This window comes from Calonectris borealis, chromosome 2 (assembly GCF_964195595.1).
Source record: "Calonectris borealis chromosome 2, bCalBor7.hap1.2, whole genome shotgun sequence".
Classification (NCBI taxonomy): Eukaryota; Metazoa; Chordata; class Aves; order Procellariiformes; family Procellariidae; genus Calonectris; species Calonectris borealis.
The window spans coordinates 144,065,193-144,083,336 of NC_134313.1; the positions used below are offsets into that span (position 1 = coordinate 144,065,193).

At 35.6% G+C, this 18,144-nt stretch overlaps 1 protein-coding gene across 1 annotated transcript in view; it reads right to left on the minus strand.

The window, feature by feature from the left end:
- Positions 1-86: 86 nt before the first annotated feature.
- CASD1 (CAS1 domain sialic acid O acetyltransferase 1) overlaps positions 87-18,144 on the minus strand; it is a 34,975-nt gene continuing 16,917 nt past the window's right edge. Inside the window, exons 7-18 of the mRNA XM_075143729.1 lie at positions 16,303-16,426; positions 14,351-14,565; positions 12,870-13,295; positions 12,362-12,451; positions 11,658-11,777; positions 9,326-9,482; positions 7,695-7,774; positions 6,733-6,834; positions 5,245-5,385; positions 4,626-4,703; positions 3,556-3,648; positions 87-2,493 (exon numbers count right to left, since the gene is read on the minus strand). Of these exons, the coding sequence (XP_074999830.1) occupies positions 2,227-2,493; positions 3,556-3,648; positions 4,626-4,703; positions 5,245-5,385; positions 6,733-6,834; positions 7,695-7,774; positions 9,326-9,482; positions 11,658-11,777; positions 12,362-12,451; positions 12,870-13,295; positions 14,351-14,565; positions 16,303-16,426 (1,893 nt within the window). The 3' untranslated portion in view covers positions 87-2,226. The remainder of the gene's footprint in view (positions 2,494-3,555; positions 3,649-4,625; positions 4,704-5,244; positions 5,386-6,732; positions 6,835-7,694; positions 7,775-9,325; positions 9,483-11,657; positions 11,778-12,361; positions 12,452-12,869; positions 13,296-14,350; positions 14,566-16,302; positions 16,427-18,144) is intronic.

Sequence of the window (18,144 nt, forward strand, 5' to 3'; positions counted from 1 at the left end):
TTGAAGTAATAGTATCTAGAATATCACTTTGGAGAAACTGCAGTAATTTAAGGTAGGCATAACAGTGAACTGCAGCCCAGCTAGAGTCAAGCAATAAAAAGTTTTTACTTAATTGATGCTGCTCCCATTACAAAAATAAGCATCCACAGCACATTTATTTAATGTTTAAATTACTTCATATTTTTACATAACCTGAAAAGAAAATATATTTATCCCACATACAGTAATAGTAAACAAGTGCATTATTTCAAACATTAAAAATAAATCTTTTAACCAAGTCTGTACAACAGATAAATAAAATTGTATCTACAATACTTAAGTTGTGAAGAACAAAACAAAAATTATCCCTCAAACTCACAGCTCCCCATTGCTCTAATACTGGCATAGATGAAGGTTACGCAGCCTATCCCCCACTACAGTGTTCACCTATACCATTTCTTTCAGCCACTCAAATGTACTGACCAAGGAGGTTACCTTTCCAAACACTGGAAGTAATGCACACAAAGCACAAATAGCTGACTATCTTTCCAATAGCTTCAAAATAGCTGGCAGACTTAGTAAAACTGCTGAATTTGGGGGAAGTGGGCGATTTATTTTTTCTTTTTTATGATGGATGACTGGTCATTCTTTAAAAGAAACTGTTCTCCACCAAAAAAAAAAAAAAAAAAGAAGCCATTCTTTTCACAAATTTTTCTTGCACTCATTGGTGGCTGCAAGTTTGAATTAAATTTTTCAACTGGGATAAGATCAAAAACATGTACGTGACAGTACATACAGGATTCATGTTGTTTATAATCATACATAATTGCACATATGCTTGGAAAACAATATTGTGCTCGTGCTCTTGACTGCTAACAAGCAATCAGTAGAAGAATAAAATGAAAAAGCAACTAGAGGTCAAACTACCACTTGAACCAAAAACACAGACGGCAAAGAAATGACCAGAACTTCACTGAATAAGTGGAACATAAATTACAGCTTGTCACTGCCACACTGAAGGGCTATTTCTGTCAATTTTACTTTTTATGCTAAAGGAAAAGAGTTAGTAAGAAAGATGGGCACTGCTAAAAAGGATGGGGTAAAAGGTTCCTCCAAACAGCTCCAATCCCATTTCATTTGTAATTCTGAGACTCAACCATCTGCATGCAACAAGATGACCACTCAATCCCTCCTTCCTCATGATATCAACAGATTGACTTGCATCCTTGACTCGCATCCTTTTAAATGAAAATATTATTACAGGATAGAATACGGCACCAGTTCCCTAATGAGACCCAGTTCAAGGTCACCTACAAATTCAGAGAGAGGTTCGAAGATCACCGTTCCCCTGTTCTCCCGTTTCCTTAAGATCTGATGGAGTGGATATGATGGGATTTCATCTGACTGGAAAAGGTTAGAGGTCATCAGAAAATTCTCCATCTTGAACTGAGTCTCTGAAAATTATTCATGTATTTGTTCACTGGGATTGTACAGAGAACTGCAGAGAGTTAAATGAATTAGTGGAAAATTTATGAAAAAGCAAACGATTTTAGGGGAAAAAAATCAAATTTTCTTTATATATTTGCTGAAACCATCTTAAATTTCTAAAAAACCCCCATAAAATATTATGTAAACTTGTACATAATCTTAAATCACTGAACTGGTGATGACTTTATATTTCCACGTATAAAGGGTTTCATATAACATATACTATCTCCACCCAAAATACTGATTTCTAAACAAAAAATTACCATTTTGTTCAGAAAAATGCCCTGGTTTACCAGTAACTTCATGTTTCACATCAGCTAAAGGTGACCATTAACAAAGGATCCCAAGTTTGCTCTTTGTTCCTTGATGAGAATGATTACAGCATGTGTTAGGTATAGGCGGTACTTTAGTAACATCCACTCTTCATTCGGCTGACCCAAGGTAAAGTTGATCCTGTGATATGCACATGATATTGCTAAACCATTTAACTTCACTTCTTCGTGTCCCGTTTAAACAGATATGTAAACAGAAACATATATCCAGTAGAAAAGACTCATTTTCACATGCAATTCTGTACAGTGCATTCTTGTTTCTCAGATTATTTGAGAAGGCTATTTCCACACAAAATATGTACACTTGCACTATATACATTTTCCACACACTTAATTTAAATGTCTTCTTGTACCTCCAGTTGAGAATTTTTGTTCAGGCAAAAATTACAAAGTAAACCTGAAGAAAGTTTCCAAGAATCTTTTCAAGTTAATGCCTTGACTGATCCTGCATTGCTGAGAAGAGGAGTAGTCCAGAAAAAAATCCAGCTATGCATAGCAACCTTTTCAGCAGAGTTGAGTTATCTTTAGGAACCACAATCTGTGCTAGATCATTAGTGATCTGAGAAATTTCATGTGCCACACACACAAATATAAAAGTGCTGACAAGAACATTAAACATTGGATATCCAGGAATAAGCACCAAGATCCCCTTTGTGTCTGCTGCCAGCCAAATATGGTATTGGCAAATGAAAAGCTAAAAGAAAAAAGAGTGTGTTTAATAATACTTATATATAAATATTTTTACTTACATAAAAACATATAACTATTACTATTGCATCAACTGACACACTGTACTGCCGCTTAAGTCAGACGTCTATGATTAAATAACATACTTTGAGAAGCTGTCTTCCACGTCTTTGCTATAAGACTGCTACAGTACACAGTAAAATGGGTTTGCTTAGCCCTTAACCAAATATGGCACAGGGGAGCATCGTTTACATTATGTCGGAACAGATGAGGAATATGCCTCCACTCAGTTACTATATCTCTGGTGAGGGACTGAACTAACATGCCTGCGAATAAAAGATAATGCTTTAACTGCTGATGAATGCAAAGGTCCCTGGAGTTGATCAGCACCTTAAAGTTCACCAGGAATCAGAACAATGAAAATGTGATCCTTTAAAAAAAAATTCAAAATCATGTACTACATATACATTGTATTACAATGAGTTTCTCCTGTAAGTTCTTTTCCCTTTTAAAAATACATTTTAGTAATACAATAAATTTAAACGTTTAGTATTACTAAACAGCAAATAAAATGGAAAGCAAGATAATTCTTACTGTTTCAAAATATACACTCAATGGAACAAGATAACATTTGCAGTAAGAAGGGTTTTGTTTGTAAAGTTACATTTGTTTATTAATGCAGGAAAGCTTCCTAGGGCAAACACATTTATAAGTGTACTTATACTGGTCAGTGTAATTCATGCTGACTTTTCAACTGGCTTAAATTTTTATCTTCCAACTGCATACACACCACAGCTTACTCCAGCATTTAATCCCCACTCTCACAACCCTAAACTCCCCTCCAAAGACAGCGTAAGAAATAAGTTTGCTACTGTGAGACTGCCATTTCAGCTATGATTTTTAAGTGTAGACGAAAGCTACAATGCTAAAAGAGGTCAAACACAACAGCATAGTATTACATAAGCCAATAAATGTTTTCACTATTTATGTGTTATACTACAATTTAGGTAACAAAACCACCTTACGTTTCTAAGTTTCAATTCGCTGTACTTCTGATCATTCTACTTACCTCTAGAGAAATTTTGCCAAACCAGGCAAAGAACGAGCTATACACAGACCGGACATATCCAGGAACGTTCCTGATGAGGATGAAAGCTAAAATCTTTTAAAAAATAAAGTAAAAAAAAAGTGACTCTGGATGACAAGCAGATCACACACACACGCACAAGGTTTATTCATTTTCCCTGTCTACATTGAAGAGGTTCATGCATTAAATTTTCTTTAAAATCTAACAAATATATAAATATCTAAACCAAACAAAAATCCATGCAGTTTATACCTAACAAAGTAGGTCTTGAAATTGCAAATCTCTTACACACATTCTTTTAGCATAGCAACTCACATTTACATCTTCAGTAGAATTATGGCCTTGATGTTGACAGATAATACTACACACTTACTAGGCATGGCCACAGAACATGTTATACCATGCCAGCCTAACACAAAGGTGGCCACAAACCTCAGTTAACCCTCAATTTTTAAAGAGAAGGTGTCAAGATGGTCAAATCAGTATTAAAAAGTTAAGTCACACATGCTGCCCCTCAACAGAGCAGGACAAACTATTAAAAAAAAGGAAGGAGAGAGGGAACAGAATCAGACAGCTGGGGTATAGTGGGGCAGGGGACACAGTAAGAGGAAAATCTAAATTGAAGAAAACCACATGTATGCCCCTGTGGCCCACCTCTTCGCTGCCTAAAAGTGACTACAGGGTCCCATAGGTTGCTTCCTACACTAATACCTCCCAAACACTCATGCTTCCCTACAGCTTTCTTCTTTTCCACTGCTATGCAATTAGTCCAAAGTTGGGTTTGGATTTAAACAGTGCATATGAAACCTACATTAAGGACATCAAGGTTAATCAAAAGCATAATCACAGTATGCAATTTCAGTGCTTAAAGGCAATGAAAAAAGCGAGCAATGTAGTTAAACCGTATTTCACTTTCAGACATGAGAATAAAGCTCAGTATCTGACATCCCATGCTAAAGCAAAAATACATTTAAAAACAGTTTTTTAAAAAGCCCAAACAAGAACAGACTAGATTCTATCACTGTAAGGAAAAGGACTATAATTAGAATTACCTGCACCACAGAAACAGAAGGATGTAGTTCATTGCACTCTGTCTTGTTTTTACAGCTACTAGCCCAAATAGAGTACGTCTAAAAGATACAAAAATCAGTCTGTGAAGCAATTATATGTAACATTTAAAAATGAAACAAAAGGTAAGCTATTTTGAAGTGCTTCAGCAGTAGTTGGTTCACTAAGATGTGGGACAGTAATAGAAAAAACTACACTGTGCTTAGTTTTGTATTTCTCTCAAATTCTTTGCAACTGATGAATACCATACTTATTCAAACCCTAAGATACAGCCATACTGTTGACAATTTTTTCATCACAAATAGACAAGCAATCAAAAGTGGAGATAAGAGCTGCATTATCTACCAGATTATTTTTATGACCCAATTTTCTTGTAACCTTTGCAATGAATGGAAAGAGTGATGATGTTTTCATCTACAGTTGACTGCAAGGAAAAATATTTTAGTGAGTAGATAGGAACGGCTGTGCGCAAAACCACAGCTGAAATATCTCCAGATCAAGATTTGATTTTTTAAATCAATACATTTTCTAAACAAGAACTTAATAAAACTTATTCTTTAGAGATTTACAAACCTGAGCATACTAATTATACTAGGTACGTACCAAAAAGGACACAATTGAAATAAATAATAATCCATTTGAAACTCTGTTGGAGAAAAGAGGATCTCCCTTTCCTTCTGATATCATCTGACGTTTCTGCAATGCCAGATAAATAAAAGCAAACAGCATCCCATGAAAAACCACCTGTAAAAGACAAACAGAATGCAATGAGTATTCCATGGCTTTTACAAGTACTTCAGGTACAAACTCTTAACAGAAATGCTACAGTATAAACTATTCGTAATACCAAAGCTTAGGTATCAAAATGTCCTTTCCCAGATTTACTGAAGCAAACAAAAACAGGCTTTCTACACTAGATTGTCATAAGCTGTGTTTTTAACTCAACTCAAAAACGACAAATAAAGTACTCTTACTAATGCTTCACAGAGCATTGATGACACAACAATGAAATTTCAAGAAGCTTCCAAGTACCTACTATCCCCTCTGCAATCTACACCAGCATTGAAAAGGGATTTCTCTGGGGAAAAGCCATGCATCTCTGGCCTTCTCCCAAGCTGGCAGGTGAAAACATTCAAGAAGCACTAGAAGTGCTTCCCTCTCTCTCAGACACAATTCTTCAACAGAGCGTTTTATGATATTATGCCAAGTTCTCTTTCGCTAGCAACACGATGCTGTTTCAGGCCCATGCGGTGCTTGTCTTCTGTATTTATTTTGGGACTTCCTCTTTAGCAGCATCACAGAATACACGCTGTTCACAAGCAACAAAGCTCCAATGAAGCTGAAAAGCTGAAATGTCGCAACACAGTGTGTGCTGCTGGTGGGAGCAGCCCAGGACGTGACAACTGTGTGCTCCACAAATTTCAGTTACTGAAGACTGCCAGAGGGAGAAGGGTGCAAGTGATCCCATTAAGGATAAGGTTAGCAGATAAATGCTCCCATCTTAGAAACTCCACTTACCTTACTAAGAGGGAAAAAAGATGACCAGTGTCTCCCTGTTCTATTCCCCCACATTGTAGGGTCAGTAACTAGAAAGAAAGCACCTTCTCACTGGAAAACCATTTAAAAATATGTGCAAGAATAGTATGCTTTGGGCATCAAGACCCTGATTTTAAAAGTGTTTTAAAGGTTACCTTAAAAGAAATATATCCTTAATTGATACAGCTTTCAAAAAATATTATTAAGAAAGCCACCACAATAATTTGCCTTGTTTTTCAATAGCCTGAAGTGCTACAGGTGTTAAGTTTTCGCAGTAAAATTTTTGAGAAAAGACAAATCTAGGTCACTTCATGACTTTTTTTTTTAAAAGCAAACTAAGCAGGATCCAGCAGCAAATACATCAACATCCACCTTCTAAGCAAGGCTTTGACAGACATTTGCAAAAGAAAGGTGCATGCAGCTTAGTTTTCCATTAAACAATCCACTGGAACAAATTCCTGCTTTCTCTGGAGGAAAGGAAAACAACTCTCCCTCCCCCCAAACTAAAAAATACACTTAAAAAGACCAGTATAAATTTATGCAAATTTTACATACATAGCGATCCAACTTCCACCTAAACCACCATTCATAGACATTCCCATTCAGTTCAAAACACTTGGAGAGTGGCCAAAAAGAAAATATCTTCTCAAATGCACCCTGTAAAAAATAAATATGGCAAAAGCATTAACACTGATGTCAACCATATTTACTGAATTTAAATCAATATGCTATCTTTCAATATTATCACATCCCTATTTCACTAGCTATGTGGCATTACCAAAATAACAGGCTTCCTTAGAAAGCACTCCCCCCCCCCAAAAGAAGAAAAACAACCCAAAATTCTTCAGATGAGAGAGGGTTTCAGTTTTGCTTCCCATAAAGGTATTGGCACGCTTTCCATTTTGCTCTGCAGGCTTAAAGGGAGAGATCCACTGATGTGTTGAGATAATGAATGCATACTCTACAGAAGACTACAGTTCAACAGGCTGAAAACTAATGAGGGATTAAAATCACACAACCCCCCCTGTAAAATCCTATAGTGACAAACTCTGCCCTTATTTTTGTCAGCTATACTTGCAGCATGCAGTAAAGTCGCTACTTTAGCACGAGAACCAGTTTTTTGATAAAGTATCAAAACCAACACCAGGTCTCTAAGAGACACAGATCTTTGTATCACCATATCACCATATGTATCACCATATGCTAGCAAAAACCAGTAACTTTAAGCACATCAAAAAAAACCCACCCCAAAACCGAAGCATAGACCTTTGTATTTATTACATTTGTAGTAGTACACGGCGAACATGTCAAGCATTACAAACAAATGAGCAAGATATAGAATTGTGTTTTTTCCAGCATCCACACCAATTCAAATATGAAAAGAAACTGAAAGGTTCCATTTTTTTTCTTCTGTATTTATGATACAGGAGCATATAGACAAGTTATGAGCACATGAAAAGTAGAGATAGGTAATATACTCAGCCTGTTAAGGATAAAAATGGTCAAAATTTACAAACCTGAGAATATGACAGAAAATATATACATGTCAGTAAGCAAATCAGTTTCAGCAGTAAACCAAAGTGCCACAAGCAGTTCCCTGAGGAAGAAATAAATTAATCAGTATACAGTCATCAATTTTGCAATAGTAAAACCCAGGACACATCAAATAATAATTGCCAATTATTAGTGTAGTTATGCTTAGTAATATATACATTCATAAATAAATGTTCAAATATTACCAGCATTATTTTATCACTATCTATATTTACATATTAAATTTTACTTTAAGCAATTCAAATAAACATTCACAGCAATTAACAACCTATTAATCCTAAATTAAGCCTCATGTCTAAAACAGGGACAACGTACATACAGAAAGAAGAAAATTTAGGTGTTCAAACAGAAACACTATTTTAAAGCCTCTGCTTTCCCAAACACTCTGCCCAGGCAGTCCTTATTCTAAGTGAATGTAAATAAATAAATAAACCAAAATGCCCAACAGCTTTTGTCATGTGAAATAAGTACAGCATATATTATTAAACTTTGAGGTATGAGTTGGACTCCAAAGCTCAACTGCAGGTCATTAAGGATAAGTATGTTGTTAAGAGAAGCCTGAGAAACTGCTCCTCAAAGCTGTCGACTGATATTAAGCTCTACCCAAGCCTCAACATTGCAACAGAGATCATCTCCCTCTCTCGCCATATAAATTGGCAGCTGTAAACAGGGACATAAACAAGTGAAAGTTGTCATTGAAAGATTTTCTAGTTTCACAGTACACTATTGCTCCAAAGTACACAATCGTCATTTCTCTGTAACTGGAACAGAAGTGCCTTTGTAGCAAAAAAAAAAGAATATTGGAGCTATTTGCCTTCGAGGTATCTTGTAAAACTACTCTCTAATTATATTTTTGCAGCATCTATTCCTAGCATGCATTTGGTATATTTCATTGTCGTATCTGCAGACTACAAAATTTGGATATTATTCCATCAATAGGGAAGGAGGATCAAAGACTCTTAAGGTTTTAGTTCTAATTTGGATAAATTAAATAATAAGCATTTACCACATGATGACAGCTCTTCAATGAACTGCAATGCATAAAATAAACTGGGATTTCACTTCAATTTTTATTTAAAATATCCAAATCACAAGACATACTTCTGATAGTTCACTTAATCTAAGATACTAAGATAAGAAACCCCAAGTTTTTATTTGACAGGATATGGCAAAATTAGTGCTCAAGATGGTTAAGACCCGTTGGCAATGCAGAATGGGAAAGTCTAAATGCTCACTGTTCATGCCATACCCATTAGTACACTACAGCAACAATCTCCACTAGCATAGATAGCGTAACCTATGTTTTTAGTTTGCATTCAGTAATACTATAACTCTTGCTAAAACACATTTTTGATGGTCAAAACCTATTAAAAAGTATTCTAATATGACTGTATCCAGAGATGGACTTTAGTTGTCACCTGTTACATTTTTCAACGGACATCTATGACAAATCATATTTCTGTGAACAGCAGTTTAAGATATTTTGACTATGTTAAAAAGAGACTGAGATGTACTAACAATATCATTTTCTGTGTGGTTATCACTTCTAGTAACATGCAAATATTTTATAGCTGAAGGGGGAAAAAAATCTTACCATTTGCCTTCTTCTGGACTATCTGAGGCCATATAGCTAAGGTGGCATAAATGATCATAAACCAGACAGTGACTAATGGCACAAAGTAGTAGAACTGGTAAGGTCGGTCCATCACTATGCACAGTACCACAACCAAGAAATTGAGACGAAATAAAACCTGGAAGGAGTCAGAGGAGAGAAGACAGAGGATATATAAACTGGGAGGCAAAGCTAAGAGAGATGGGGGACATGTTTCTTTAGCACTACACAAAAATATCTACGTATTTACATCTCACATGCTGATTATGTTTCAGCTGAAACATGGGTAAGTATCTTGGGGAACATAATGATGCAATATAAGACTGCAGGCTGATTATGTAGTACTGGACCTGTCCTACGCTGGCCTACTTGTGTAGAGAAAGCAATGAAAACAGGGTAAAATAGAACTGACTCCAGGTTGGGGACTAAGTATTCCAGTTGCTGGATGCTGTTAATGCCTCTCTGCTTTCACTCCCACAGTACCTGGGCTAGCTCAGTTAAAGCTAGAGTAATGTCATTACCAGCGCTGCAGTTAGGTTGTAGTCATACGTTTAATAAGCACGATGACCTAAGTTACATGACAATGTAACACTTAACAGCAATTGAAGATTTATTTTTATTTTTGTTTTTTAAACTGCTACAGCACACACTGCAAAACCTTGCAGAGAAATGACAAAAATAGGTATGTTCTCCAGTACTGTTATGGTGCGAAAATTCATTTTCTTTATTAACAAATGTAGGCTCCAATACACTGTCTTGGAAAAGAAAACATCCCATAGAATCAATATAGCTGACTGGAAAGTACTTGTTTTCTCCCTATTTTGCATTTTGATCTGAAAACTCAAACCCATAACTGAAAAGGCTTTTGGACCAAGAAACACACCAGTTTTTAAATGAAAAAAAAACAAAACAAACCCTGCATATTTGTTTTTCAAAGGAAGCAGATACATCTGATATGTTTGTGAAATTTTCATCTGTTTCTAAAGAAAAACAGTAGAGGGGTGTGGTATTTCTGACCGTATTCTATACATCAAATGGTTAAACATACTGTTACACAGAACTAACTGTCCCAACAAAAAAATCAATCCAACAAATTCTCAGTTGAGAATGAAAGAAAAAGTACTGTACAATATCTGTCGATACGTTGCTATGTCTTGAAAGAGGTAACAAATATTACAGTGATGCCTCTTGTTCAGGTATTAGTAATCTACTTCAATGCAAAATGGTTGGATACTTAATAAAATAGCAACATGAAGGGTTTCTTTAACAGATCCAAAAGATCACTCATCTGAAAGAAAGAAAGATACAACAAGTGCTTTGGGACACTATTAATGGCCTCAACTAACGGACCAAAAAGTTTTTCATTTCACCAAGTGAGGAAAAAATCCAAAATGCATACAAAAATTAAAAGCTTTCACAATTTAAGCAAGTGGAAATGACTTCAATTTAAATCAGAGACAAGACACCATTTGTTCCATCTTCATAAAGACTTTCCATGCTGGGAGCAAGCAAACCAATGTGCTGAACAACTTGCTGAATAATTACCTTTATTCACAGAAGACGACAAAAAAAGAAATTCTGTACGCAACTGTCTCTTGGATTCACCAAACATTTATCTACTTGTATAAAGGAAACTCCAATAGAAACATACTAAAAATTAAAAAAAACCCAAACAGGAAAATATCAACATAGAGCAGACTGATGTTGTAAGGACAAGGTAAGAGAAGCAAAATGAAGTATTTCCAATGGCTAATTTGGGAAAACCATCATTTTTTCTGCCAACGGGGGAGAGCGGATGAGAACATTCACACCACCTATCTATTCTCAATAGTAACTGGAGAAAGGCTGTTCCAGAAGGTGATTCAGAACATCTCAGCTATCCGCGTAAACCTCTTACTCACCAGTGACTATAGAATAAATCTAGGAAGATTTAACAAATAAATTTGTTGTCAATGATATCCCTCTTTACTGCCAGCCAGCCTGCCTGGATCATTACTTATAATCGCTATATATTGTAAATTGCTACTGCAATGAAAACTCCATTGGTATATATTGGAAAATATTTGTCTTGGTATTTTCAAGACTACATACTCACATTTTTTACATTGCAAATACCATTTATATGCTGTATGTTTGTATTAGATAAACACTACCGACTAAACAGGTCAGATTACATAAAAACAATAGCCATTTTTAACGTGCAAACCTTGGTTAAGTAATCTCATATCACATTATTTAGGGAGTATGGATATATTATGGATATTTTGTTACCTGAACAAATTTCTTTATAAAAATGGCAAGTAGATATTCTTACCTGACACACTCTGTATACACCAAAGTCCCCTTTTATCCAAAAATATGAGAAGTGTCCATAACCCGTTTGGAATAGATATGCAGCAACCAGAACTCGAATGTGCATGTACACAGGCAAAAACTGTTGAGAAAAATAAAGTAACTTTTATAAATGGCCATGGAAATGCTTTTGATTTTCCTTTCTTTCTGCCTATTTCATGCTTCTTCTGCATTGCAGTGAATCAGGTTTAACTAAGAAAAGAAACATTATGCTGCATTTCCCTTTTTCTTACTAAGCTCTTTTGTTGCCCTAACCTCTCTGATGTTAAAATGAGTTGCTGCTATTTACTGCTCTATACTTTCCATATTCTTAAGAAAGAGTTAAGAAAGGACCTTTGAAAGCTTACCTTCAGCAGTTTCAAGTTCTGAATGTAAAATGAAGCGTTGCTAGTAATTAAAAATAAATTAACGTAATATTCTACATGGAAGAAACCAGTATATTTTTTCATTGGCTAAGTAATGCATAAAATGCTCTTATCAATGAAATCTACACTTAAATAGAGAGAAAAGCTAATTCTGCTAATACCATTTTTAAAACTACAGGAACAATAGCATGAGTTATTCATTCTATTCAACTCTAATACGCATTTGCACTTTCTTTTGAAGTAACATACCCAAATTGCATTCCCACTTAAAAAAAAAACATATGAAATTCAAATCACTTACAGTGCTTGCTCCAGAGATATGATAAATCAAAATAACAAGTTGCATCCAGCCCTTCCATTCATCAGTCTGTTCTCTATTTAACACTTTAGTCTAATGCAAAACAAAACAAGAGTGTTGCTATTCCAAAAAGTACAACGAACATCTACAAAATGAGGAGAAAAAGTTCAAAACAATAAACCACTTTATGGGTAAATAGGTCTCAATTGTAAAAGACTTCTGTCTAGTGGACACAGGGCTATCAGATCTTAACGTGCTCTACACTTTCTTGTATCTGAGCTATGCTCACTTCAAATCTGACTGAGTGACAATGGCTAAAAGCACTCATACCCATATGCTTTCAAAAAGCTTTGGCATCTAATTCCATGCAAATGTTATATTGCTTGTGAGTGCATTTTTTGCAGATGAGTTATACTGATTTTGAAAATTTAACTTTCAATATTTAGCAATCAGTTATTTACACTCAAACTGGGAAACAACATTTTAAGTAGGATGTCAACATGATCATTACCTCTTTGGTATTTTCGGTATAAAATACCCCCAAAACCAAGATATAGACGATTGGTATGAAGAAAGATGAATGTGTATAAAATTTATTTTCCTTCATGAAAAGATTTGCTCTGTCACATAGATAAAAATAGGTCATGATTAGACCAAGTTTGCAGAAGGAGTGTAAGAGCATCTCTAAAGTAGAAACATTAGGAGTGCTGATGGCAGGTTTCTTTTCCTCTCCACTTTCCAAATCAGTGCATGATTTGTTCTTCCGAAAATTATTCCGATGAATTAAACTGATAATTAAATATCCAATAATGGACAAAGTAAAGAAACAGAAAGCTAACTTCTGTATCAGAGTGAGAGGAGGCTGAGGCTGGCAGCAGGAGCCATCAATGGGCTTCATTATCTTATTGCAGTAGACATTCATAAGAATCATCGCATTCTGTCAAAGAAATAGGCAGTTTTGTCAATTAATCTCTAGTAAAAAAGTTAACATTTTCAGCCTAAGAAATTTTCTTCTAGATCATGCACTGACATAAAACCTATGCAATTCTGCCTTATCATTACGTAGATAAAATTTCACAGTACCCCCATATACCTAGTTGCATTCAACAGTACAGTCAAAACATCTCTTCCAAACAGGAAACCCTTGAGCTTCTTGAGGTAAGCAAAAAGAGCTAATCCTAATCCTTACAACAGAAGGGTTCTCTCTACTGGCTGTAAAAGGAGCTATAAAGAGCTAAATGGAATACAAATGAAAAATGGCTCACAAACTTGGGTCCTAAAGGGGCACGGTAATGAAAATGTCTAAAACGTGACAATGAGGCCTGTGGTGAGATGATATTTAGTTCATCCAGTACTTGAAAGCAACTGAAACCTGCAAAGGAGTGGAACTAGAAGTGAACAGTCGGAGAGCTCAGTCACAGGAAGGGCAGACTGACAAAGCTCAGAGGGGCTCACTGCATGCATATATATATATGTGTGTGTGTGTGTGTGTGTGTATATATATATATATATATGGGTAGGTTAAAGATAAAATAAGAAGTAAAGTCAGTGGCACTCCATGCAACCACGAAGGTATATATTGTGTGTTTTCTTATCCTTTTCATACTCCTTGCTAAACAAAGTTATATGGTCACATAGAAGAAAATTTAAGACTTGTATCTTAGCACTGCTTTACAAATCATTATCACTCTAACTCATTCATGCAAATGAAAGCACGACGTTTGCATTCAGGATCTAAAAGATCTAGTGGATTAACAGCTATTTTAAAATAGCTACGCAGTAATGTTAATAGCAAACACATTTTTAAATGTTTTTTTAAATACCATATTTAACTGACCGCCCTCCCACCTTTTGACATCTTCTGAACAAAATTTCCTGAAGAATGTGCAGGTCCTCATTACATTCATATTGACTGCCATTTCAGAACATTCACTTCAAATCTTGGTTTATTATTACTACTTTTTAATATTGACCAGTGATAAAAACACTTACTGTATCTCTGCTTGATTCAGGGAGATGCAGGCCATCTGCAGACTTCATGATAGTTTCTTGTGCTATTAATTTTGATACGCTGAACACTTTAACTTTAGCTTTGGAATTTCGGGAGCTGCTGTTCAGAATACGAACAGCTGCTTCATTATAAGCATCTATTTTCTCATTAGTGATCATTTTCCGACTTTCACTCAGCATATCTTCATAAACAGGGTCTGAATTTGAAAAGACAAAGAACAGGCACATTAATCTTCTACTTGACAAATACTTAGCTCAAGTTGTACAGCCTACTTTCATTTAGGTAGTCACAATTGTTTAATGGTACAGAAAAAATGTACAATGAGGAATGAGTGACTGTTACAGTAACTAGAGTAGTAACGAGAGTTGTTTATGATGAAATGTTCTTATTGTCATTCCCTAGTCATGCATATGTACTCACAGATTAGAAAGCTTTAGCCAGACATGAATGCCTGTTTAATTTCCCCAAACGCATGAAGAGCATATAACGCTGGAGTGCAGAGCTGCTTATGCCTTCTCTCAGTAACGGAATCCCCCAAGGAAAGACTCCAAAGCCAAGAGGACAGAAGATAGGCAGCAGAATAGACACATGGAAAAAAACATCTCTCGAACCCTCTAGTTACTGCAGAAGAAACCAGCTTCTCATTTCTCTAAGTCATAGTCCATAAGCATATTCCACTTGCTCCTGTTGATTCCAGTTTAACTGATGGCAGAATTTCAGTTTTTCAGAAGAATGGAACGCCACTTAATTGCCTGCAGGCTTCAGAAATTATGTAGAGCTTAACACAAGGCTATACAGGGTTCTAGATCAAAAGGTCAGCTGGAGATCAATAAGTTGCTATGAAAAGCTACTATGTTCGTAACTCTGGCGAAACGCATTCTACAAACTCTAATTAGATTTACCACCTCAATGCCTACTTTTGGACAATCAATGTCTAGACAACTCTGTGTGTACAGACTTGTCTCTTATTTCTTATTTCCTCTTATTTCTTCCATTAAAGCGCTCAGAGATGACTTAAATGGACTGGATCTTTATCAACATAACATTGGGACATGTCTGACAGCAACGTCTGCTGTTATAGATAAAACGGTTTTGAAAGGAATGCAAGAAGATTAATTTGATGGTTCAGGTTAACCTCTAGAACCACCTTTGATAGGAACTTGGATGTGACTGTAGGGGTACCGCTGGGTATATTCCTATCAGGGCTCAAAATCTACTTATGTTTCTAACTGAGGTGATGATAATCTAAAATGTTGTATTCTGTGGCAGATAAACCAGGAGCATATTCTACCTATGAGCTCACTGTTCAGTGTCAGAGACATACCTTAGTTTTATTGAAGAAAAGCAAAAGAATGTAAGCTTGGTGCCATAATAAAAATATCACAGATTCCTTTTGAACCATGATTTCTGGCTCCTAATCTTAACTCATCAGTGGTCAGTGTACAGAAGCAAGTTTCATTCTAAAGACTTAAATTCTCAATATTCTCTAAAGTGTGTCTATTCATTCTAGACACACACAAAGGATGCACTTGTTGAACCTCTCCTATTATTTATGTAATCTGAAAATTTAATTGAACACAAACACAGCAATACAGCTGTTTTATGCACTTGTGTTCTTGACTCCCAGGAGGCACATATGGAGCACAGCACACAGAGAACAGACATGGCATATTGAGTCTGAGAATAAGCTAACAAAGAATTAGGAGTTCAGAAGGCAAAAGATTTTCCTGAGAGAGATTTAAAATCTCCATCACTAGTAACAGCCAGTTAGATACCAGCTAGTTAAGGCTGCAAGAAAGGCCAGATTCGAATTCAGCCTACACCCTTTTTATTCTGCAAGTAAGCAATATGGACTAAGTTTTCCATATCCTATAAGATAATGATTCAACAGACAGTGACAGTAAAAATTGTTACCTACTGTTCATTACTTTACCTTGTAAGACCCAGTAAACATCACTACTTTTTGCTAATTTTTCCAAAAGAGGTGCAATTGAAGTGATATTGATTTTATATTGTGTGAGGGCTTCGTTGCTGCCATTGTGAATCTTGATAGACCACTGGAGAAATAAAGAAAGAGATTCAGAACCTGTATGTCTGAGGACCCCTAATTAACTGATTCCATTGCTCCATTAGTAGCTATTTTTCATTATTTCTATAAAGTTAAAGTTAGATTATTTCTTTAGTGTCCGCTTTTAAAGTGCTAAAAAATTTCTTTTGGACCAAGCAGCTGTCTAGACAGATAATTACATTCAAACAGACCATTTAAATGTGGAGTATATAACATTCACCTTAATGTATATTTGATTTTTCATAAATTAAATGATGCAAGGTGTTTTAATTAAAAGCCCCTTGACTTTGAACAATGATGAAGTAGCAAAGCCAGTCACATTATATAAAAATCATGGTCAATTCGGTCAATTTTACTCTAGGAAAACTGACCACAGCAAGAGATGCATGCAGGCAAAACTTGACAGTAGTATCGAGTTCAAATATTTCCATCTGTTTTGCAGATATCCACAAAGAAAAAAAAAAAACAAACGGAAAAGAGCCATTTTAATTTCTGATTTAATATTCTATGTGAAATGATCGGGAGAATGCTATAGCCACCCAACAATTACTCCTAACTTCTGAAAAGAATCTCTTACACTGTAGGAAAAATAGATTTAGCATTTTTTTAAAAGTATTACTGTATCTATACTGATTTAGTCAAAATCTGTAAAAAAAAAAAAAAAAAAAATTTAGCCTGAATGTAGTGAACTCTCTAGTCATTTCTAAATATCTACATAAAATTTTGATGTAAGCCAAGTACACTGATTAATCCACTTCCTGAGAATATTATTGAATATAAACGAATACTTCATGAAACCAAATATCATGCATCTGCTCTGAGAACTCAAACTCTGGAAAAAAAGCAGTTTCTCCCAGTAGCTAAATCTTTAGTCTTGAAATACCTACAATATTTAAACAGACATTTTAAGAAGCATATTTTATCCAACAGGAAGTCAGGAACTAAGAACCAAAGCACTGCAGTGACATTCTCAGAGCATCTCCTTTTTCCCGGAATAAGCAAGCAACTGAGTTTTGTACTAGCTGGAGCTTCTCCAGCTTATAAGACTTTACTTCTATTTATAAACTGTTATGCAGTTGACATCTTAAGACAGACATGTCCAGACCAAAGTAGCATGACCAAAGCGAGAGCTAAGTTAAGGACACAGGTAAGTTTCAAAATGCTGACAAGTCCAAGGATACACACCAGTTTAATCTAGTAGCAGATTACCACACTAGTGCTAGCCATGGTAATGTTGCTGATGTGTCAGATTTTTGAAGCACTTTATTTTTCTGCAAGTCCCTTAAAATAGGGGATGTTCGTCTTTGGCCAACTCTCGATATCACTATTAATGTTTTGTGTAAATATATTGGTGTTATAAAGAGCTGAGCATCATACACATATTGTTGGTTTGTATCTCCTGCTGTCCACAAAGGACAAAAAGCTATGGCTAACGTATATATATGAGTAAAAGGAATTAGTTAGCTAAGAGTCCTGTAGTTTTGCAACCCGACCTTCTGCATGCCAGAACACTATCCATATATAATGGCATTTTGTGTGTGAAAAACAATGACTCATGCTAGTAAGACATACTAGATTCTCAGACTGAGCAGCGATATTCTAGGCTTACTAAAATTCCTAGAGCTCAAATATTTACGTGGATCCTACAGAGGAAGAGAATTTGGGGGGTCCCCCTGTAAGGAAACAGAGAATTTCTGATCCCTCAGG